The 25,158-nt window shown below is 39.0% G+C and overlaps 5 protein-coding genes across 5 annotated transcripts; 3 read left to right on the top strand and 2 right to left on the bottom strand.

The window, feature by feature from the left end:
* Positions 1 to 1,972: 1,972 nt before the first annotated feature.
* On the top strand, positions 1,973 to 9,627 carry AK88_02025 (uncharacterized protein; the record flags this gene model as incomplete). Its single annotated transcript, XM_012479659.1, has 3 exons — positions 1,973 to 2,654; positions 2,818 to 2,870; positions 3,049 to 9,627. 3 exons carry the CDS (start codon positions 1,973 to 1,975, stop codon positions 9,625 to 9,627), a joined length of 7,314 nt encoding a protein of 2,437 aa, XP_012335082.1.
* Positions 9,628 to 10,577: 950 nt separating this feature from the next.
* Positions 10,578 to 13,160, bottom strand: AK88_02026 (uncharacterized protein; the record flags this gene model as incomplete). The annotated part of the gene is made up of 4 exons (XM_012479660.1): positions 10,578 to 12,311; positions 12,434 to 12,649; positions 12,818 to 12,880; positions 12,972 to 13,160. 4 exons carry the CDS (start codon positions 13,158 to 13,160, stop codon positions 10,578 to 10,580), a joined length of 2,202 nt encoding a protein of 733 aa, XP_012335083.1.
* A 536-nt stretch (positions 13,161 to 13,696) lies between these two features.
* On the bottom strand, positions 13,697 to 15,796 carry AK88_02027 (uncharacterized protein; the record flags this gene model as incomplete). Its single annotated transcript, XM_012479661.1, has 1 exon — positions 13,697 to 15,796. The coding sequence occupies one exon, from the start codon at positions 15,794 to 15,796 to the stop codon at positions 13,697 to 13,699; it is 2,100 nt and encodes a 699-aa protein (XP_012335084.1).
* A 3,717-nt stretch (positions 15,797 to 19,513) lies between these two features.
* AK88_02028 (uncharacterized protein) lies at positions 19,514 to 19,717 on the top strand (the record flags this gene model as incomplete). Its single annotated transcript, XM_012479662.1, has 1 exon — positions 19,514 to 19,717. One exon carries the CDS (start codon positions 19,514 to 19,516, stop codon positions 19,715 to 19,717), a length of 204 nt encoding a protein of 67 aa, XP_012335085.1.
* Positions 19,718 to 21,545: 1,828 nt separating this feature from the next.
* Positions 21,546 to 23,072, top strand: AK88_02029 (uncharacterized protein; the record flags this gene model as incomplete). Its single annotated transcript, XM_012479663.1, has 1 exon — positions 21,546 to 23,072. One exon carries the CDS (start codon positions 21,546 to 21,548, stop codon positions 23,070 to 23,072), a length of 1,527 nt encoding a protein of 508 aa, XP_012335086.1.
* Between the last annotated feature and the right edge of the window lie 2,086 nt (positions 23,073 to 25,158).

Raw genomic sequence — 25,158 nt, forward strand, 5'->3', positions numbered from 1 at the left:
CGTGTTCATAAAAAAAAAAAAATAAAATAAGTATAACACGAACGCATCGATGTTGTTGATAAGGAGTGCTTCCACAAAAGTTGGCGTTAAGCTCATCAGCCCATAGAGACATTTTCGCTCATAGTTCATTTACGTGACCGATTTAAAGCCAAGAGAATTTTTTGACGTATCAATGGTTAAAGGCACATGGGCGAATGAAAAGCTGGAGGAAGAGGAATTAAAAATGAACATCAAATTTCCCCTTTTTCTTCGATCAGCAGAGTGCTTATTCGTGTTACAACAAATATGCACAAACGTAGAAGACAACAAAGCTTGGTCTCTACATATGAGCGAAACCGCGGAGAAAGTTCAAAAGTGCAGCGAAAAAGCCGCAGGTAGTTACGTAAAAGAACGAACAAACGTAATATGTTGTGTGTGATGCTTTGTTATTTCTATAGAAGTGATGGAATAATTTTTTTTTTGATACTTCTACACACCGTGAAGTTGTTCCTTTACAGCTTTTTTTTTTTTTTTTTTTTTTTTTATTTCACATTGTGCACATTTTCCTTTTTTTTTTTTTTTTTTTACACATTGCAAACCGTAACAGACGGTTCTGCATATTTTCCTTTTTTTTTTTTTTTTTACCTTTACTGTGCATGTAGAAATGAATTTTTTTTTTTTATTTTAATAATTTTCCCTTTCCAGACATGGAAAAAAAAAAAAAAAAAAAAAAAAAGCTACCTAAATATACACGTAAAAAAAAAAATGCAAAAGTGGAGTTTTAAATCGGAGCATGATTATTCATCCATTTGGGGATAATGAATACGTTCAAAAGTGAGTGATGCAAGTTTTATTAATTCTTCGATTGATTTATGTTCCCACTTTCTTTTTTTTTTTTCCACCCTGTTTATTTTCTCCATTAAGGGTGTAAAGGGAACTTTCAGCAGTCACTGCATGTATAAATGCGTACTTATGCGCACACCCACGCGCGAGGGCTACATGTGTATGCTTACATATATTTTTCAAAGCGTACAGCTACGCGCGTGTGGCATTGCGTGTATGCAGATCCATACGCAATTGTGCATGTGTGACCAGTTCGGGCAAATACACCCAACAGATGGTTACTTATGCACATAGTTTTTCTTCACCGCTATTTTACACGTATAGACTTCTCTTTTTCCTTTTTTCTTTTAAATTGCTCAACTATGTGTAAGGAGTTAAAAAATCCAAGTAGGAACTAAGAGTGGTACTGTGACTGTGAGACTGTAAGCGAAATTGCAACTGCGGGCGAAATGCAAAATCAGCATTAAAAACGCAGGAATGTAAATCGCTTGAGGTGAATAACTACCAAACATGGTTGCATATGCGTTATTTTGAAAATTCGTTAAAATTCAGTTCTAACGTAGCAATTTACACAACCACATTTTTTATTCTCTTTCTTTTCCATCTTTTTTTTTTTTTTTTAAACACATTTATTGCGCATAAATTTGCTGTATTTTCACCTTTTACATGTTTAACAAACTTTTTAAATGAAAATAATTGATGTGCGCAAAAGTTGTTTTCAGTTTTACCACCTTTTTTTTTTTTTAATAAAAGGCATACAAGTTATTTTACGTTTTAAAAATAGTTTACATGATTTAGCTGTTTGCACGTGTGCTCTTTTGCGTGCTATTATGCCTTTTTTTTTTTTTCGCATTTTCCCAAGTTGGAATGCGTTATATTAGAAGCATGACGTAGTTATAAGCAAAAGAAGGAGAAAAACGATCACCGTCAATAGGACACGGAATCGTATTTCGCCATCTTCTTTGCAATTCTCCGTCTCTGTTCCCCCCCCCCTTTTTTTTTTTTTTTTCCTTTTGTCCACGCCCTGGTTAAAAGGGCAAGATTATGCATTTGGCCACATCACGGCCCTTAAACTGACAAAGTAAGACAGCAAATATAATGAAAACGTGTAGCAGGAGTACTGATGTGTATGCAAGTAACTTAACCAAGAATGGCGCAAAATTTAATAGGCAACAGTAACAAAGCTATTGAGACAATAAAAAATAAGTACAGAAATGACAACCTTTTAAATTACGCCAGCAGAGATAACGATCTCGTGGGAAGACAAAGGGGAGAAAGGGGAAGAGACACCCACGCAGAAACGGAAGCGGAAGCAGAGGCGGACACGGAAAGAGCACGAGGAAACGAGCAGGAAGAGATAGCGGGAGCGGAAGAAAAGGACCAGACGAATAAAGAAAAAGTCAGCAGTCACCACTCATACGTAAGTAGCAAACATGTTAACGGCGCTAAAAAGGGCTCTATGCATAATGGAACAAATTTTATCGATAAGTACAAAAATTTATTTACGAAAAGTGGTAATTCGAATGGGATAATTAGGCAAGAGTCAAACAACAATGACACGTCCGAAATCAAACGCATCCTGTTCGACAGGAATAGCTCCCATGCAATAAATAGAGGTCGCCTTCTAGTAGATAATGCGAAAAGGAACAACTATTATAATGTTAAAAATGACCGTAGCAAGCTTCATAATAAGCCACTCATTTACAGTTCCTCCAACAGGAACTACAGTGACGCTGTTAGTTCAAAGAGAAAGTTTTATGCACTTAGAGAGATAAACACAAATAGGCATGTGGACTTGGACATGTACGAGCCACTGTACAGATCTAACAAAAGTAGGCAACTGAAAAAAAGTTTTTTTTTTTTTTTTTTCTGCACATACCACTTGCATGTGAGCTATCTGTACGAACAATTTGGATAGACATTATATGCATAGGGGAATTTTCCCAGAGTTACCCCGCGTTATGCACACCACTTTTCATTTCCCTCTTTTTGTAGAGCACACGCACAGTAGGCAGGGCTCCGAAAATATTCACAAAATTTCAGGAGTGGTAAGTGGCTTTGCATGACAGGATGGTGTTGAGCCGTGTCGCAGTGTACATGTTGAGAGGTATCGCGGCGTACCTTTTTGAATCGTCTTAGTGCACACGCCGCTGTGCGCACCGCCCCCCGGGGAACATCCCCCGTGCGAGACGCTACATAGAGAAAACTTTCCTTCATACCGTGCAGGACGCGAAAGAAAAAGATAACGACAATGCAGTTTTGGACAGCTGTGAAGATATAAAAAAAGAAGACGGCACGATGAATAATTACGACATGTACAAGGATAATATACATGATGGAGACTACATGGACCATTTGAAGGGAGCAAAAATGAACAACATGTTTCTCAGAAATGAAGACAATAAAAGAAACAATGAAGACAATAACGAAGCTAACTTCAACTTCCCCTACAGCAACAGAACATACAAAGACAATCTCGGTAACAATCAAGACATTACATTTAAAAATAATATTACGTGCACTTCAGCACCGATGGAAATTCCAAAGCATAGCAATTCTAACAAAGTGGACCTAAATATTTTATATAATAATGATATAGAAAAGTTGAATAACAATTTGTCTGCTTATAACGAATCAAATAAGCTAAGTGAATTGCAGGAAAAATATAAAAATAATTTTCTTTACGAAAGGGATTTTCCAAATCATGCTCACGACATGAAGGACAGAACAAGCAGCAAGACGAAGAAGGATCATGGGGAAATGTACTCCAATAATGTCGTTCTGTATGGCGACACTGGATCGAAGAGTGACTTGAGAGGGAATTTCCTGAACCACGCGGCGGGGAGCTCCTCACCCCCTAACGGCGCCCTGAACAAAGTAACGAATCACACCATGAGTAACAGACCCGCTAGGGAAGAGAATTTCCCAGGCGAGAAGAAAAGCTCCGTCGAAAGGGAGTCCGAAATTATCAACAGGTATAATTACAACAGCGACACTAGACATAAGGCAGCCACCAATGAGAGCGGCATGAGTAGTAGGAAGCAAAAAATTTTAGAAAATTTGATGAACATTAACAAAAATATCGAGGAAGAGAGGAGCAGATCCAATGCAAGATTGAACAGCGGGAGGATGCCTTATGCAGATAATACCTTTTACAATGGTAAAAATGGTTTGCACATGGATTATAAGAATCCGCATCACAGACGTTCGAACTCGACGAACGTGAATCTAGGGCGACATGATGTGGACCGAGTTAGTAATTATCTAAATTACGCTGATGACACGCAAGCCAAAGTGACCTACTACCACGACAGGGAGTCGGGTACTATTTCAGGTTACGAAAAATATATGCAGTTAAAACACGCCAAAGGGAGTAATGGCCTTTTGTCGAGGAATGTCCCAGTCGACGCAGGGGGAAATGACCCCAGCGCCAAGCCCACCTATGATGCAGTACAGTTAAGTCCACATGGCGTGGTCCACATGAATGGTAATAACGCCGATACGCAAGGAAGTGTAATAGATGGAAATCACATTCACGGCGAAGCGTTGCGTAGCGCCAGTAATGCCCCTAACCAGAAGGGCAGTCATGAGTTGGGTGGCCTGAGAAACCTCGACCTGAATGAATTGAGGAAAAAACACATGAACATTATCAGTCACAACAATGATAAAGGGGGGGCGAATTATTTGAACAAGAAAGAAACGTATGAAGAGGGGAGGAACGAAAACTACAACGTGTGTGTGACAAATGAAAAGAATAAAATGCAGCCGCTAATCAGTAACTACGAGGATTTGTTTTCATTTGATAAGAATATAAAAAAAAAAAACGACATTAAAAATATCGTGTGTGTGTGTCAGGCAAGTAAGCAAATGGCTCGACTGCAGCTACACATGGAAGAGGGGAGACAAATGCTCGAAACGGAAAAAAATCTTTTTAAAAAAAAAAAAGACAATTTTGAAAAAAAAGTAGAAATGTTAGCGGAGAAGGAAAAGGAAATAGATAAGATACATTCCCAAATGAAGGAAAAGGAATTAAGTATTGATAAAAAAAAAAATGAAATTGAGGAGAAGGAAAAATATATCAACTCGATAAAGAACAAATATGACAATGCACAGAGAGAGTTGTTAGAAAAAATGAACGAATGCATCACCATCGAAAATAAGTGTAAGAGCAAACTGTATGAATATGATGAGAAGTTTGGTCTGTTCAACAAAAAAATTAAAGAAATGGAAGAGAGGGAAAAGGAAATTGAAAATGAAAGGAAAAATATAGAGAGAAAGGAAAAAATGTTATGTAATGATAAAAAAGAATTGGAAGAGGAAAAAATGCTCAACATGAAGGAGAAAAACGAGCTGGAGATGCTGAAGAAGGAATTGGACTCGCTCGAAAAAGAAAAGAAAAAAATAATCGAATGTGAATACAGTAATTTGCAAAATAAGGAAGAGGAGCTGAGGAGAAATGAACGAAGTAATCTCATCAAGGAAAATGAATTGAAAAGTAGAATCGACAAGTATAACGACTTAATTGATGAAGTTAACAAAAGCAAAAAGGAATTAGAAAATGAGAGAATTAAAATGATGGACCAGTTGGAAAATGAAAAAAAACACCTGGACATGGAAAAGGAAAATGAAAGAACTTACATGATGGAGGAACTGAACAAGGAAAGAATGCTGATGGTAGCAGATGTGGACAAAATGAAAATGATCATGATGGAAGACATGGAAAGAACGAAGAATACTATGTTGGATAATGTGGAAAAGGAAAACAAAAGGATGAGGGAGGAAGTCGAAAATGAAAGGAGAGCTATGGTAAAAAGCATGGAAGAGGATAAGGACAAGTTTAAGGTTTATATAGAACAGAAGTGTAAGGAAAATTTAGAACATGAAAAATTAGCACTGGAAAAAAAATACAAAGAACAAGCCAACAAACTGCAAAACGAAATTGCAAATGAGAGAAAAAAAATCCTCAAAGATAGAGATTCCTTCGAGCAACAGAAAAAGATATATGAAGAGGAATTCCGTTCAAAGTGTGAGAAGTACGAAGAGGGTATACAGAAAAAGTACGAACTGCTGGATGAAGAGAAAAGCAAAATGAAGTACCTCATAATGAAAGAGCAGGAAGAGTTAGAGAATTTCAAAAAAAGGGTCTACGTTGACATCGAGGAAGAAAAAGAAAAGCTGTACGTACAACAAGAAAAGTTAAATCTGGAAAAGGAAAATTTACAAGTGGAAAAGGAGCAAATCGAAATTGAGCTGAAAAATTATAAAAACTTCAAGGAAAAAGAAGAAAACGACATAAAAATTAGAATAATAAATTTATCACAACAACAGGAAGATCTGAACAAGGAAAAGGAAAACATGGAAAAGGAGAAGGAAGAAATGGAAAAGAGAAGATTTGACCTGGACGAAAGGGAACAAAGTTTACATAATGACAAACTACAGGTGGAGGAGTCTCGAAAAATATTCGATGAGCAATTAGAAAAAATTAAAAAGAACAAAGAAGAACTGCTAAATTATGACAAGGACTTAAAAACGAAAGAAATCAACCTTATTGAAAAAGAAAAGGAACAGAAAAAAAACGAAGACGAACTCCATAAGAAGAAGGAAAAGCTAAACGAATTTGATAGCGACTTGAAGGAGTATAGTGGTAAGCTACAAGGAAGAGAAAAAAAATTAAAGGAAAAGAAAAACGAATTACAAATGGTTAAAGACCAGTTAGTGAATTATAAAAATAGTTTGAAACAAAAGGAGGTACAATTTCAAATGATTGAGAAGAGAGAAAAGGAGCTTATTGACGAGCAGACAGTCATTCAGATTGATAGAAACAGTCTGGAAGCGGAGAAAAAGCAGTTCTTGCTCATGAAGGAGAAGCACGATAAGGACACAGAATTTATACAAGAGCAGTTAAAACTCTTACATGAACAATTGAAAAATAAAGAAAAGTCACTCAAGGAAAAGGAAAACGAGATTAACCTGTTGAATAAGTTACAGAATTGTCGAAGTAAAAATGCAAAGGGGGCAATAATATCTCTGAAGAATTTAGAAAACAGGAAACTCAGCTCCAATTTGTCCAGGGCAAGTAACTCCAAGAACAAAGTCAAGGTAAAAATTATTGGCAAAAATAGACTAGACCTAATCCGAAGGAAAAACAGAAAAAAAAGCATCAACTTTAATTACAACAATCTCGAAATTAATAATAGCATTCAATATATTGACAGCATGATAAACGAGAACTTCAAAAATAAGCCTTTTCTCAAGTATAAAAATGGAAATAATAGTTTGGGCTTGTCGGAGCCTTTTCACCCCATCGATCGAGTAAGCAACAGTGATATGAGGATCAATACAGCAGGGAAGGAGGGGAAGACAGGGGGGTCAAATAGGATGGACACCTATGACAGTAGTGCAACGCAGGTAGACAATTCGTACAATCATATGAATGAGAAGGGGGGTGTTAACATGTCTACCTATGGTGGGAAAAATACGGCCGATTATTCTCTACCCTCCGACGGGGTACACTACCTGGAGAACAACTCCAGTAAGAGCAAGCATACAGGTAGCGCCACCATGATTGGCAACGCCGGTACTAAATCGAGAAGCAACTTTGAAAAGGACCCCTTCCATCAAGTGAGTAATTTCGCAATGAATGACAACCACCCAGTAGTGAACAGCAGTGAGATGGTTGGCCATGTGGCTGAAGATTTGACAAATGAATACGTAGAAAATTACAAAGAGAATGGGGATGTGGATAAGGACTATTTTGGTGGCCCAAGCAATAGACATTATAAAATGGACTCGGGGGAGATGGAGGGGAGAAACGGCAACAGCGTGGCGGTGAAAGGTAATTACAATTACGGCTATGCAGGGGAAGGGGGTGAGATTGTGGAGGATGGCAGATACGAGAGACAGCATGGCGCCTACGCGAGTGGGAATAAATCCGCCTCCCCACCCAATGAAGGCGTCTTCATCGACGGCCACGCTCAACGCGACAAGCGTGACAATCACAACAGCTACAACATTAACAACCTGAGCACGAACATCAAGATGGGAAACAGCAACCTGACGTACGCTTCAAACACGAAGAATACCTCGAGGATGAATTTCAAGGAGCACCGACTCCAAGAGCATGGTGAAAACATGCTGGCGTCACTCAACGTCAATAATTTAATAGAATCCGATTTGATAGATGTAAAAAGCAACTACGGTAATTTTTCATCTAAGCAGAATAGTAAGTACGATGGAGATTTTCTCCTGACCAATTATGAGCAAAGAGACATGAACGTGATGATGGGGCAGCAGCATCAAATGCATCATCATCATCAGGAGGAGCAGCAGGAGGAGGAACAGATGCACCAGGGGGGAAAGGGCTATGGAGATTATTCGGAGATCAAACAACCCAAGCAGAACGTCCAGCGAATTGATACGATTAATAAAAATATTAGCACCATTAACGATGACGTCGAGCACATAAACAGCAACATAAATAACATAAATGACAATCTGCATAAAATTAACAGCCATGTGCATGGGGGCGAGGATATATCGAGGGGGTTCCCTCCCAAAGGAGACGCAGGGATGGGCGCGCAAAAAGGAAAAGGCAATGACCAGATGAACAAAAACAGAAGCAGAAATGGGGATGCGAATGGGAGTGGGAAAAATTTAGTCCCCCTCAACCAGATAGACAAACTCGTGAACAGAAATATGCAGTCTATAAACCACATGTCCAATTTAATGCAGAGTGGGAAGACGATGAAGGCGCCACTGAACAAGCAGAAAGATAATTGTAGAATCATCAATCAGGAAAAAAATAAAGACAACAAAGGTAACATGGATCACACGGACATACGAGACAATCGGGAGAACTTCTTCAACTACAACAATGAAGAAAATGACACGATAAAAAAGGAGAGCAGTTTTAACGAATTTCTAGAAGACATAAATTCTGACCACTACTACGGCAATGCTGGCAAGGGGGTCGCTGAAAAGGAAAACGAAGATTTTTATCATAACATGGAAAGGTCATTAAACAGTAGAAATATGAATGATTCGTATGATTATAAACATGTGGGGAAGCCAAGCGGGGGTGGTGCGTACGAGGAGGACTACAACCACGAGTATGGAGGTGGCGCACACAACCGTACCGGTTACGGTACTAGCAATCGCTCCTTGCAGACGGCCCCCCAAAAGAAAACCAACATTAAGATGGTGCAAGACAACGGGTATAACAGTGATAGTAACGTGCTGAGGGGTAATAACTTTGCCTCAAATGAAGAAAATTGTAGAAGGTTGAATTCAAATTCCATCGCCCAAGGGAAGGAAAGCAACCTCAAGACGAGAAACAACAGTAGTAATATCTATTATGATAACGACCAGAATGCACCCCCAAGGTACAGGAATGACATGACGCGGAAAATGAGAAACAAGAAACAGGAATTCTACGAAGATAATTTTGTTTTAAAAACAAATGAGCAGAAGCACCCGTGTTATGATAAAAGTGGTAAACATCTCGATCAGGCGGGGAACCCTACTGGTCGGGAAGGCGGCATGGGTAAGCACGCCAGCAAGGGTGACGGCAGGGGGGGCAGCAAGGCCTGTTTAGTGAACCCAAGCCCAAATAGGAACGTGCACAAAAGCGCGAGCAATAATGCGAACAAGAACGCCAACCCGGTGGGCATAAAGGGATTCATGAAGGGCATGCAGAATGGACGCGAGCTTGGCACCGCGGGTAGTGGCGGAAATAGCATAATCGAGCAGCTCGACAAAACTCTGCTGAACAAGTCCATCTTGATGAGCAAGAATAAAAAGAAGTGAGCAAAACGTTCCGACGAGAAGTGCTAAGGGGCCGCATCGTGAGAGTTGCTGGAAGCGGTACCGAGGGAATGAAAATAGGGTTATAAATATTGGAGGAAATGGCCAGCCGTCTATTCACATATATATATGTGTGCATTCACATGTTTCCCAATGACCCAACGTGCCAACAATCTGCATGGAATATACTGCACATTCGTAACGAGGCATTTAAAGCCTGCACGAATGAGCAGCCCGAGCGTGCCTCTGCAGAAGTCCCATTTTTTGAAGCAGAGAGTCTACGTAAAAAAAAAAAAAAGTTTAGGCGTGCATACAGTAGCACCTTTTTTAAGTGATAAAAATATTTGTTTTTATATTTTTAGGTTTTACTTTTTTTAGGTGTCCCAATTTTGCGTTTTGGTCCTATGAATGTGTTCTCCCTGCGCTCTACTCTCCTTTTTTTCCATGTTCTTTCTTTTTTTTTTTTTTATTAAATTAATAACTTCCAAACTTATGAAGTATGTGTATGCTCCTTTTTAATAATGGCGTTCCCTTATGTGTGCAATTTTTAAGACAAAGAAAGGATGTGTATGAAGATTGGCTGACATTTTAGACGTGTCCTTGGAGCAGCGGGAAGGCACAAGTGGGGGAACTTCCTTTTGGCGCTGTCCTCAGTTTTGGTTTTCTCCATCTCGAGAAGCACACTTTTTTCAGTGCACCAAAAAATTTACATTTTTGTCGGCACCTGGACACAACGTTTAGGAGGTTAACCCAGCGTAGGGCATGTCTCGTGGAGTCATTTTCTCGAGGGAAGCGGAACGACCACTCGGCTAAAAACAGGTATGCACATTATAAGCATGCCTTTTTTTTCCCCCCCTGTTGGGTACATGTGCACAAATGTGCATATAAAAATATGTGTAGAGGGAGACAATAAAAGAGGGCGACGTTCTCTTTACACTTATTGAAGCCCCGTTTCACTCTCTCTGTTTCTTTTTTTTGAATCCGTTTTTATCATTATCATTTCCCTTAGCACTTGCACTCACGTAATTTATTAGTTCTTTAACTGTGTGCATGCCCAAATTGGAGTTCACCTTCATGTCTACTGGTTTCTTCGATATAACATGATAGCTGCCATTCGGGTCATCATCACAATCAGCAATTGCCTTCTCCTCAGCCCCTCCGTTGATGAAGCTGATGATATGCTCATAATTCTCCAGCTGGCCAATTTCCTCCACGTAATTCTCAAACGTTTGCATCTTTTCTATCGGAATGGAATACTCGTTGTGGTAGCTATACAGTGTCTTAAAAATGGATGACTGAATGTTTTTGTTTTCCTCATTGAACCTTCTCATGTGTTCATACTCATTGTAGAAGTTGTTAATGTGCTCATTGAAGGAGGACAATGGGTTGTTTCCTTGGGGATGGTCTTCCTCGTTTTTTATTGCACTGGTTTGGTTCGTGTGCAGTTCGAGGTCGATTTGTTCGTTTAGATTCTTTTGCTTGGTGGGATCCCCTACTATGCAAATTTCCCCCTTTTGTGTGTCCCCTTTTTTATCGTGGTTGTTTTCAGATAAGTCCACCAGCTCTTTCGAATTTACATCCGAGACGAGCTCTTTGATCATGTCATATTCCGGTTTGTCATCGGCATGAGCTCCATCATCGTTCAGTGCAACCACCTCTCCGTCGATCCTCTCTAACACCTCACAATCAGCAATGTCATCGTAGCTTCCACTAAAGTAACTCGATATATTAAAGTTGATGTTATTTTCTATCACTTGGTCCAGTTCTGCAATATCCTTTTGCGGATTTGCCAACTCTCTGTTTTCAAAAAGGTCATCATTTTGTACTTCCTCTTTAACTGTTTCGCTCAGCGCAGTAATATCGATTGCGCTGCGTCGATACTGTTCATCCACTTCTTCGTCGCCCATACATTCCTCACCTTTTAAATATTCACCAGCTATGTAAGCATCATTACTGTTTGGGTGGTACTCATTTGGGTCATCTTGTTCCCCTATAAATATTTTTTCATTTTCTAGGCATTTTATTTCTTCCTCCTCGTCAGCAAATTGGACGCTTCCACCCGATTCTACTCCTCCCTCTTCGCTCATGTCCCCGCATTGTTCTGTTCCTCCCGATTTGGACACAGCATTCTCCTTATCTTCTTCACTCTGGGTCGCCTCGTCATGCACACAATTATCTTCTCGTGCGACTGTGTTGTTACGTATTTCTTCCGTGTAGACATGCCTTTGTCCATGTGAACTGAGTTCCACAAATTGGTACTCCTTACACGTGCCAATTTTCTCCATTCCTTCCTCCTCATGATCACTTTTTTCCGTTATAGACACACTGCTACACTTTCCACTACCACATTGGTATACTTCATCCAAGACGGGGGTAGAGTTAGTCCCCACGTGAATTTTCCCCATAATGGCATTAGAGAATTCATCCCCTGTGCTGCTTAAGTTGTGTGGACGTTCTCCTTGGTCCAGTATGATGCTCCGATAAATTTCGTTAATGTTCAAATCGCATAAATTGTCTATATCGATATGTTTGTCGTCCTGGTCATGGTCCATTTTTTCAGGATGGTTGATCGGGGCTCTGTCAGCACGTCCATTTTGTTCGTGGACAGCTACGATTTCCTTTTTCCTTATCTCTTCGCGTACCTTTTCGCTTACGTTCCTGTCTGAATTGGTCATCCGGGCGTGTTCCTTGGAAAGAAGAAAAAAAAAATTACACAAAATGACGAGCTGTTACATGGAGAAAATGAACAGGTCACAAGTCCGATATTTCTTTTTTTCTTAAAATGGTCCACCCCCTCAGCACTGTTTACCTGCAACATAAGAACGCGCCTCTCCTTGTCGTCAATTTCTTCCTTCTTGAGTAGCAAATTTTTGAAGACTTTATAGATGCACTGGTAATATTCCTGTTCATACAAAAATATATCTGCAAAGTAGCTATTGTATAGTTGCTTGGTTTTTTCAAGATGTTCCATTTCGATTTTTTCTTTCTCTTTCTCCAGTTCGCTGTACAAGTGCTCTCTTTCTTTCTACAAAAAGGGGGCATAACCAGGCGAGACATACAGCATACATGTACACAATTGAATCAAATGTGCAGGTACACTTGCACAGATTTTCTTTACTAGACAGCTCTTCTCGCATTAGCATTTCCACTCCTTCCATTTGAAAGGTAAATGAGATGCAGTTGCCTTTCGTACATTTAGAAAATATCTATCCATGTAGATCTCTTTCCTCTTTTTCTCGAGCGACGCCTGGAGCTCCTGCGGGTGGGTTCAAGTGGACATGCGTCACGTTCTTTCATCGGGGAATACAGTCATTTTCACTTTTTTCTCCCCTCTTTTCATTCCTTACCCTCTTAAGCTGCTTCACCTTTTGCAGCTTCTTTTTATATTTTTCTATCAGGTAGGAGCATTTTATCTGAAGGGTCTGATCCGAAACGAACTCCAAAGACATTTTCTCCTGTCTTAATCGTGCACTGTTGGATAATGTGGCTAAGTCATATTCTTGTGGATTCACCTCCCCTGGCCCCCCAGTTTGCATGGCCCTTTTGGGTGATTAATGGGTGTCCTTTCAACTGTGCCTGTGGATACTGTATCGCTAGTTTGGGCCAAACTGGAACGGGCACTGGTGAGGCAGATCCATACGTGCACGTTTCAGCATATGGACGTTTTTTGTTTTTTTTTACCAGTACGTGGATCATGCATAAAGGGAGCGAATCCTTTAAGTGACAACTCCTGCTGCACTCAGCACAATGTTTTAAATGCGCTATTTTGCGCAGCGTAGTTTTTTCGTTTGGTAAAGTTGGAGGTCACCCAATGGGGTGTTTAAAAAATGGCGGTAGGGTTGAGAAAAAAAAAAAAAAAAAAAAAAAAAAAAAAATAGACACTTTTGTACAGGGATAACAAAAATGGGATAACATTTGACGAATATTTAACTGTTCAGTTTTTTTTTTTTTTTTTTCTCTTCATCTGCATAGATGTACACTAAGAGGGGGTGTAAACTTAAAAAATTTTTATGTTCTCATTTTTTGATATGCTAATTTAAAAAAATTGGGAACGCGAGGGTAAGGAGGGGGGCTAATACCTCTTGGGCACCTTCTCCAAGTAATTGCTCATGAGGTTATCCGCGAAGGCATCATTCGTTATGATAATTTTATTAAGTTCGTAGAGTTCTTTAAAAAAATTGTATCTATTCATCTTCAGCTCGTAGCTGTTGTTTCCAAAGCTGCTTTTGAGTGTCCTAATGAGCCACTGCTCTTGTATGATAAAATCTGCAATGCTGTAGGGGATCATGGCCCGAAGCAATTCATATGTATTTATCTGAACTTGTTCGTCATCGATTTCTTTTAATATTGTGATAGCCTTTTGGAAGAGCACATCATGAATGAGTTGTTTGTTCCATTCAGCACCCATGCATTCGGCTGGTAAAATTTTTACCCATACGTTTATTGCGTGTTTCAAAATATTCATGTGCGAGTGTGTGCTTATGTTATTAATTACGATAAGGGGTGCACTCGAGTCCAAACTTATGAGAGCTTTACTAGACTCCTTCAATGAAAAAAAATAACCAAAGGATTTTATACCGACCATTAACTTTTCTATATTGGCATTACCCCCTTGGAAGGTGGAATCGTGCGTCAGATAGTAAATGATTGTCTTCATGAGAATATTATCATGTGTTGTGGTTATAAAATGAAGAAGAGGTTCACTTATTTTTGCGTAACAAATGAGCGAGTTGAGAATACTAAGGGGAAGAATTTCGTCGTCGAGATTCTGCAAATCCTTCAACACGGTGTGCAGAAAATAGCAATTGTGCAGAATGCTATCACTGTAGTATTCGTTTTGAACAAATTTCGAGAAAATTTCAAGCACATTTATTTTCAACAGTAAATCATCCTTTTGGTACATCATATATAAGTATTTATATACATTAATTTTTATCATTTTGCATATTTGACTTAATTGTACATTATGCTTTTTCATTTCTTCCTCTACTACATTCTTACTTACAAAGGATATATCATCAAAGGTGCATTTCCCTTCTTCGTACTCGCTATCATAGGTGAAGTTTTCCAAATTGACATCGATATCATATGTGTCGGTCGTATCGGGTGGTACAACATCACCCATGTGTGTTTCTTCATCTTCCCCCTGGCAGGACATATCCCCATCTTGTTCAGCACTCTCCTGCGTGATGTCTATTTTTTTTTTCTTCTTCGTTTGAAAAATGTCGCAAATTTGTTGGCTGTTTATATTTGCACACTCTGCAATGAGATCAAGCCATCGTAAGCGTTGCACATTGTCCGAATGTTCCAAAGACTTTTTAAGTTTTTTTAAAAAATGTAAATCGAAAATTTCACTCACATGTTTATTTTCTTTCACTAAAAGTTTTACCAGTTCGTTGGAGCGATTGAATGAACAAAGAGATTTACTGAAGATGCAGATTTTAATCATTTTTAAGTGAATATCCTGTAAACATTCTCCATCTTCCATGATATATTTTTTTAAATTTTTCAAGGTGAATATTTGTATGTATATATTTTGCTTATACAATGCTCTTAACAACAGACTGTTCATTTTTTCGTTGGAAAATATAATTTTCCTTCCCAGACTTAAGCTGAAAATATTCCTAATAATGTACGCAATGATGATTAACGTAATTTCATATATCTGTGATTTTTCACATTGCATGTCGAAGATTTTATATTCGTCATTATTTACTTTTTCTATTACTAAGTTTTTCAACATGTCATTTATTATTTCCATGTCTCCTGACTTGTTCATATCATTTGGAACATAAAATGCTTTTAAAAAATTATCCAAATAATCGAATGTTTGTTCGATTTTTTCTTCATACGATGCTTCACTTACAGTTGGGTCGAAGTAATTGATGATATCGTCGTTCGAATGTTCTGTTCTTACTTTATATCTGTTGTTCCCACCGCTGGGTGGCGACTCCTCCAGTTCGTCTTCACTCTTCAGGTATTCACACCCCACCTCCTTATTGTCAAATTTGTTATCTTCGGTCAGTAAATAGGAATAGTAGTTGTATGAGTACAGTAGGTCTTCTATTTTTATTTCGTTCTGCAGTGAAAGCAGCAGCTCGTTCGTGAATGTCTTTTTGTAGTAGCCCTTGATGGCGTTCAGCTCTATGATGGGTTTCTGTTCCTCCTTCATTTTGTGTCTCCGTGGGGCTAGATCACACCGTCGATGGTGATGTGTGGCGCGAATGTTCTCCCTTTGGCTGTTTAGCCTTGTATCTGCTTCACCGCTTAGCCGAGTGAAGCGGGCGCTATGAAAAACGTGTGTGTCACGCCTCCCCGGTTAGGCCGTTGCGGAGCGGAAGTGTTGTCCTCACTTGTGCTCAATCGAGAATAGTTGAATGAGGGGCATAACAGAGTGGTGCGTCGATGCGGTGAAAGCGTGCCAGAAGTTTGCCACAATGCACAATTATACTCTTATGTTACACGGGTGTGTAGGGAATTAAATGATGATCAACCTTTGGAGGGCACGAACTGGTGGCGCACTGTTCTTAGCAGTGGATTATCGTTTTATTCTTTGTTTATTGTCATGTTACATATTTATTATAAGATAATTCAAAAAAAAAGGGGGGGGGGCACAATCATACTCATTCGAGCGTGTATACATCGCAGCACACGTGGTAAAATACGCGTATGTGTTATTATAATTATGGTGTTCTTCCCTCCTTTCTGGTTGGAGAAAAATAAAAAAAAAAAAAAAAAAAAAAAAAAGATTGGCCATTACACGTGCTAGCTGTGAAGGTGTTATCACCTCCGTTGGAGCTAATAGCACATAGCTGTTTCCCGTGCGACCGAGTTCAGCTAATGTATGCACGTACATTGATGTGTATGTTCTAGGTTAACCCCCCGCGCACGTGATTCGCACACTCACATTGCTGTTTTGGGGGGAGCGAGGGCGAAAATTCGAAAATTAAACAATAAGAAATGCAGGTGAAAAAATGCAAATGAAAGCTATTTGTTCTTCCCCCTCTTTTCTCATATTGCAACATTTTTTTGCTAATGGAAAGTTCAGTGTGACGCATAACAATGAGACCCTCTTAATTTTTTCCAAAAGTGTAGCCATTTTTTAAAATACCTTGATTACACATTTTTACTTACACGGTGATAATACACGGTAAAGGGAAAAGGGGCGCAGTGGGTGTAACTGAAGCCAAAGTCTGACATCACTGCCTGGGGGCATATGCCTTTGTTTACGTTGGTACACTATGCGCATAGAAATAATTTGGCATCGTCTTTACTTCCACTTCAAGCCCCATTCAACGTAAGAGTATGAGCACCATGTGGGGGGTTATCGTTCCTATGACGAAATGTGTTTACCATGCCAAGGGTTAAAAATATTTTCGTGGGCCTTTTTTAACGCGTCCCAGGAGGAAGCCCAAAATGAGCAAACTGAATATGTGTAACATTAGCACGTTTGTTAGCCATTTCATGCTTCGAGCATTTGCACATTTATAAGTTCACTATTCATTATTCGCAGCTTACCCTTCTGTGCCCCTTTGCCTCAAAGGGAAACACCTGACCAACGTGTAAAAGTGGAGAAAGCAAACGGGGGGAAGCCATTTTTCCTACCTATTCGCCCTGCCAAACTTTTATATGACCCGCTCCCATACCATGCCTTTTACATAAACGCCCAAGGAGCGATGCGGGGTACCTCAACTACACACCAAGATAAAAGTCGTAATTGTTTTCGCATTGAAAAATGTGTCTTTTGTGAAGACTTGAAGTCGGATGCTGAATTTTTAAAAGGTTTAACAAAATGGAGAGAGAACAAAAAAAAAAAAAAGGAAAAAATGTGTTACTCTTGCAACACAATGTAACGGTTAACATGAACAGACCAATTATCCATCCCACATTAGGTAATCATTTGATGCCTCTCCAATTTTTCATCTTTTTCTGCGTTATTTTAATTTTCGCTATCCTGGCAATTTTGCCCTTTGACCAGTTCAATTTACCACTTGTTTGAACAAGGCAAAAGGGGGCATCTCCGCAAAGCTGCGTGAACGTACAGGAGTGCTCTGCGCATATATTTCACCATGGAAAAAGAAATATATATACATGTCGTATAAACATGTGTACAAGTTGTATACAATCCTGCATAGGCACAAGGCGTAATTACATACCTGTAATGTATACGCACCTGTACCTGCTATGCTTATGGCTAATATTTCGAGTCGTACGAAACACAACTGTAACGGTAACATTTGACAAAGTGAGCAGAAAAAAAAATAAAATAAATAAAATAAATTGTATATATTAAAAATATGTATATAAAGAGACCCGCTTTGAACTCCGCCAAACTTATTTTTAAAATATTCACCTTTAATAGGTATTATAAGAACGGTTGGAGTTTCGTTTTACATATTTTAATTCCAGTAACCAGAGGCAATTTTGTTTTGTTGGAGTTGTTAAAGTGAGTCAGTCCAGTCAGCTTTTAACGGCAAAAAAAAAAAAAAAAACAAAAAAAAAGAAAGAAACAGGTGTTCGTTAGCTCCTTACCCCTTGTTGTGGAGCAACAGGACGCGCGTTAATCGAATGACACGCGCCGCGCATTGTAACAAAAACCATGACACAATTTGTAACATACATTTCGTAACATAATGTTGGTAACATAATTTGCGCAACATTATTTTCGTAGTTTAAAAACGAGTAATTACATGTATACGCCCTAGCAATATACACCTTTGTGCCACATTCGTGTACGTACGATGGATCCTTTCCTTCATGCGTACCTATAGAAGGAGCCCATATGCTTGTGCACGAACAAATGCTTGCGCAGATATTGAACTCGTTTATTCAGTGTCGAATTATTATTTTAAAACTATAAAAGGCATGCAAAAAAAAACAATAAAAAAAAAAAAAATTGCCCATACAAGAAGAAAAAAAAAACGCATTAACAATTTATACATGAATAAAATATACCAAAGCTTTACGTAAACGTTATAATTTTGTTATTAAATAAATGTATAACTTTCCAAGTACATGTTATAAGAAATATATATATAAGTCATTTACGAACACATTAAAAGAACATTCAAAATTGAATCTCTTTCCACCTGAAGCAAAACATGAAAATATATTAAAAATAAAAAAACATATATTTTTTTTTTTTTTTGGCAGAGGAAAGTTTAACTTAAGTTCAAGTCAAATAAAACGAAATTTAAATGTTATAAAAAAAGTAGAAGGGAAGAAAAAAAGGGGTACATGTTGGAGTATCTTAATTGCTTAACTGTGCCTTTATTGTCGAACCCTGACTCGTAGTAAACGTTTGTACGTTGTATTGAGTATGTACAATATAAACCTGTATGTAACATACATATGCTTGTACATGGTGATATGTCGCTATGGGCGTACATTTATGTATCCACTCAACTGAGTACCATGCGTAATTGAACCCACGAAGCTGGTTCTTTGCTTCATTATATTTTTGTTCCTAAAGTAACAGCGTAAATATATAGTAACCCCCCTATACACACGCCCTCACATAAAGGTATCAACTTTGGGTATACCGTCCCCACGGTGTAAGAAGCTGTTACGATTGTATAAGTATTTTTGTTACACGTGTACATACGTACATACGAATTGTTTTTTTTTTTTTTAAAAAAGCTAACTTGTGTGCGTCTTAATTGGAAAAGGGGTTCACCCAAATATTGAGTCCACATAGTTTGCATCTCCACGACTGCATCAACATAGAGCATATTCTCTGTCCGAGCATAGAGGGGCCTTATTTATGTTATTTTATTTTTTTTTGCACATCAGTGAATGTTTTGTGTGTACAGAAGGTTTAACGCTACGACGTGACACAAAACCAATCAATCGCAGCGAACGCAGCAATAGCGGCAAACGCACCAGCGGCATGATTAACATCCACGACAACACAAACGTACACCCTTGTAAAGAAAAGTCAATGAGGACTTCGAACTGTGAAAATAAATTGGGTTATACAAAATACATGAAATATGCGAATCATAATAATATAAAACAAGAGAAGCATAAGAATCCCTTTAGGAACTCGACAAATGACACACTCAGTGCAGCCTCTTCCAAATTGTACTGGTAAAATCCACCAAGGCAGAAACGTACATGCACAGACTAACGAACACATTACACCCATCTGTACAAATTACACAACACTTATAGAAGTTTAAAAAAAAAAAAAAAAAAAAAAAAAACGTCTCTTGTGTAGCCATTTTGAGAATGTTCATATGTGACGGAATGTTATCTTATTAATGTCCTTAGTAACGCATTTTAAAATTTCAGTTTTCTATATAGAAGTATGTAAATTTTTGGTGACCCCTTCTGCACCTTTGTAAATAGAAACCTACATGTACATTGTAAGTACATTTGTTTTTTTTTCCCTTACCCCCCTCTCCTGCTTGAACCAATATCTCAATTATGCCTGTGAAGAAAATAAACCCAAAATTCAGCATCACTGTTGTTGATAGTAGAACCGTATATATGTGTAACAGTTAATAATGAAGCTTTGTATGGGTATAGAAGCAGACGTAGAGTTAGAGGCCTAGTAAGCGGTCTATATAACGCCGTAATGTTTAAGATATATACGTATCAGCATCATCTGTGCTTGCGTCAACTCGCCCTTGTTTTTTTTTTTTTTTTTTTTTTTTTGTGCCCAGCTGTCCACAGTACCTGTGTGGTTTTACACCCGTTTGAAGTCTCCATTGTTCACGGCGTGTTCGCACAGAAGTAAAATGTATAAAATTGTTTCAGCGAATAGTGCGCAACAAATATTTTATAAAAAGCTACACAAAGCGAGTACTTATGAGTAGTGATGAATGAACAGTGATTCGAAGACACGAGGCATCAGGTTAGGCAACACACCAGACTCGTCTGAGGAGCGGAGCAGTGTTAACGGCTCGAATAAGAATGGGTCAGTCGTTTGGCCGTCCTGTGAAAAAGTGTGCTCATAGGCAAAGTAGCAGCGAAGTAGCGGCGAAGTTGCAACCAAGTTGTGGAGTCTAGAATAGAGGAGCAACTCCAGATTTACCTCAACACACAATGATATAGGAAAAAAAAATAACATTTCGTTTGAACAGCTGCAAGGGACTCCTTTAGCAGTCCTACAGAGGCACATTCTGTACGTACATATTCGTGCATACATAGGTACACACACACAAGCGGGAAGCCAGAGCGCAAAACACAAATGCGCACATGTGTTTTTTTTTTTTAATGTCTCCATTTTGTCTCCCCGCACATTGGAGTTAAAATATCTGAGTTGTATGTGTGATGTTTAGCGGTTAGACGTATGAAATACATAAGCGTGCAGAGCACAGCTTGCTTAGTGACATGCATCTTAGTTGTTCGTTCCTTAGGGAGGACAATGTATTGTGAGAGGATACATTAGTGTATTTACTTATATGCGTATAAGTTTGTACCCCCCTCACTAGGAGTGTCAATCCACCCGTGCGTACTATTCAGAGGACGCACTATCGCGTTGAAGTGAATATACGTGTATATGTACATTTATATTTGTATGAGTGTACTTGTTCATCCTCCCCTTCGCTCCTTGTATGTATTGGTTTCTGCCCAAGGGATACTCCTTGCGTTGTGGGAGAGCCTGTCAATATTATTTAACTATAAAGGTGCACTGTGACGAAAGCTTTTTTTTGTGTGAATGCACATGTACGTTTTTTGTGTACATATTCGTACGAACGCACCTGCCATTTGTTTCACATACGTTCGGTGAAGGGGTCAAGTCAGTTTGATACCCAATCGGGACAGCTTTAAAAAGGGAGGAAATATAAGCGCGGCCAGAGAAACATTACCCAAAACATTTCAGTTTACGTACACCTTATTGAAGTTTAAAAAGTGTAGAGAGGAGAAGAGGACAGAACTTGGAGTCATTTTAATTGCAGCACGTGAGAGCGAAAATGTCGTACATTAACATCCCGCGGGATCGAAACGATCCAAATTACAGGTATAAGATGCCAAGGCTGATATCGAAAATTGAGGGAAGAGGAAATGGCATCAGGACGAACATTGCGAACATGGGGGAAATCGCAAGGTCGCTGAAGAGACCTCCCATGTACCCTACAAAATTTTTTGGATGCGAATTGGGCACCATGGTAAAATTTGAAGAGAATGAAGAGAAGGCAATTGTAAATGGTGCACACAAGGAAAACGATTTAGTAAATATATTAGATAAGTTCATCGAAATGTATGTCCTGTGCCCTCATTGTTTATTACCTGAAACGGACATCATTGTTAAAAAAGGTTTTTTAATATGTAAGTGTAATGCATGTGGAAATATTGGTGAGCTAAATAATTCTCACAAAATTGCTACCTACATGATTAAGAACCCCCCACAAATAAGTACCGTTGGAAGTAAAAAGAAAAAAACGAAAGATAAAAAGGTGGAGAAAAATGGAAAGGGAAAGAGTGAAAAGGGAGCATTAACAGAAAAGGGGGATAAAAATGAAGATACGAGAAATGGAATGCTACTGTCTGGAGGAGACTATGATAGTTCAGATGGACTAGACACAGATAAAAGTAATCCAACAAATAATGAAAACAGTAAAAAGGATAAAAAATCGAAAAAAAAAGATAAAAAGAAAAATAAAACAGAAGACAATTTTGTATTAGAAAAAGAATCCCTCCATTTCGACAGTGTAGAAATTAAAGAAGTTATTGAGCGCTTGAGGACCCTATTTGTGACCTTCCCGAATATAAGTGAAAATGATTTTTGCGAGGAACTTCGTGTGTTGCAGGTATCTCAGAGCTTCGACTCCAAGTGTAGAATTTTTATTTGCCTCTGTGCATTGTTTAACAATCAGATAACCAAAGAGTTATTACAAAAATATATTAAGTATATTAAGAAGGTTAACGACACCTCGGTTACGGTTACGGACATTTTTCTCGCCCTGGAATATTATGTCAACAAGGTCGCTCAGAACGCACTTATCATTTACCCTTATATTTTACAAGTTCTATACAACAATGACATTTTCGAAAGCAAGGACGTTATTAAAAGGTATGATGTTAGTAGCTCGTCCACCGCTTTGCTTGAAAAGAATAACTGCTCCGATAGCCTGGACGAGAAAAATAAATACTACATCGAGTGTTACGATAAATGCAAATGTATGGCGAAACATTTCGTTAGTTGGTTAAAGGAAAACGAATCTGATGAAGATGAGTCCGAGGAGGAAGACAACCAAGTTAGTAACCCCGTGAATAACAACATGACTAGCCTCAAAGTTAAGTCTCTGCGAAATAATGATGACAAGAGTAAGGGAACCCAAAATGGCGGTGCTGTCAACAATGCAGTCGCGAACGATAACGATAAGGCTTTTGAAGACTCCAAGAGTGAAAAGTATGAGGACGAAATATTTTTGGATGCCAAAGACGGCATCAACTACACGGGTGACGAGGAGGAGGAAATAGACATTGATGCCATTTGAATGGAACATTTAGCAGAGACATTTTTTTTTTTTTTGCCATTTTGTAAAGGCGCATTTTTACCCTATTTTACGAGGTGGTTCTTTTTTTTTTTTTTTTTTTTTTCAACTCATTAGTCAAGCGACGACACACTTTTCTTCACACCCTTATTTGATGCACGCACAACGCTGTGCCCTGTGCTCCGTTTTTATAATACTACAATCGTATAATGGCATTGCGCCACCTTGCCCCCGTTTCCGTGCGTGGGTACTTCCAAATGTATTGTAACCGCGTGGCCCACTTGGCAGTTTTGCCCTTTTTTCCAGTCTGCGCTAAAAGGATGTACCCCCGCCCGCGCATACCATCCCCTAACTGTGATCACCAAGCCACGCCAGCCATGTCCCCTTTTTTAATTGTATATAAATGTTGCGAACTCATTTTTTCAAAACCTTATATTGTCGCGCCACTGAATAGTTCAGCGACGATCAAAATGTTCCTCAACTGGTTAAAGTTCCCCCGGGGGGGCAGAGGACAAGGAAAAGAAAAAAAAGCGCGCCACGGGTGGGTTCCCCCTGGGACGCTACTTTCCATGTCGGCAAGACAAATATTATACATTGTCTCTTTCAAATTTTTGTAACGCATTGCCTATCATTCCGTCTCGGCATATTTCACTGGACGGTGCCATAATAATGAGTTTAAGAATGGCATATAAGGCGTAGGGGTAAATGCACTTGTGCGTCGCTATGTGGAGATGTGTATGGAGCTCTCGTTGGAGCGTGGAAACGAAGTTGGCTGACACAGCAATTTTTCCCTGTGGTGTCTTCACAATGTGAGGCGCGTTTGGGGGAAAATGAGTGCCGCGGCGATCTGTGTAAGTGTATGTCTTTGTATGTGGAGACCTGATTATACATGAATAGACGCGGCTATTACATTTCACCACCTACACGTTAACAGGACTGGTATAATTACTTACCCAACGTCCTTCACACGAGTCCAAACATTTTTTCTCCTTCATTTGGAAAGCTCATAGTGCGGTTATTCTTATTCATTTTTTCCTTTTCAAAAGCGGTAAAAAAAAAAAAAAATGGTGCAGACAAAATTGGGTGCTGGCACTGAAAAGATGGGGAAAAAAGATGAAAAACGTTACAAGTTTATTTCCTTCTGGAAAAGAGGTACACTATGCGGGGCGAAATTCGAGGCGACAAAAGAGCTGAACCCAGAATAAAGCAGCAACAGAAGCAGCGACAGAAGCAGCAACCGCCGATAATTTCATACACAGGTGACACGAACGCATGTGTTCTTCTGCTCCCCTATGGATTCGTGTTAGCGCCACATAGTCGCGAAAGGGTCTCTTATTATCAACATCAAACCGGGTTTGTTCCCGCACCAGCGCAAAAGGAGAATTGTTATTTGTATGTGCGAAATAAGGTAATTACAAGCGTGGGCGAAAAAATAGCACCAATTAATTTTACTGCACAGATGGAATGAAGCAGGAGAAAAAAAAAAAAAAAAAAAAAAAAAAAATCGAAAAGTTGTGGCAGATGAAAGTTCATTCCTAAATCCTTCTCCACAGGCCATCATTACCACCACGCATAAGTGTAAATTTATATGTACATAATTAATGCACGTTATGCATGTTTGAACGGTCCTCTCTTCTTTTCTAACCCCCGTTTAACATTTTGTTAGGAGAGAAAAAAAAATAGGCATAAAGTGGTTATTATCAGTTATGGCCTACTTTTGTCGTAGGAGCCAACGTGCCAGTTTAATCCAAGCTCAGATCGTTTTTGCGCAGCTTCTCCATTTTGGCTAGCTCAAACGTAGCAGGGGAGAACGACGCAAAGCTAAGAAGATTCTGTAAGCATTGCTTTTTGAAACAGGTTAAGTAAAATTCTACTTGTGATAAATTATTCGAAATGATTTGAGTAAACCCGAACTGCCACAATCCTACGTTGTACACGAAAAGAGAAAAATTAGCAAGTTTTATAGCAAATGGTCCAAAGGCGCACAGTTTAAGTAGTCGTAGGGGGGGTGTATATACCCCTGTGTATCTATTACGCAGGCGTTGGTGCACCAAGCGAGTTCACATCCTTTTCTGTCCCCTTTTTTGGA

The sequence above is a fragment of the Plasmodium fragile genome (assembly GCF_000956335.1).
Source record: "Plasmodium fragile strain nilgiri unplaced genomic scaffold supercont1.19, whole genome shotgun sequence".
Classification (NCBI taxonomy): domain Eukaryota; phylum Apicomplexa; class Aconoidasida; order Haemosporida; family Plasmodiidae; genus Plasmodium; species Plasmodium fragile.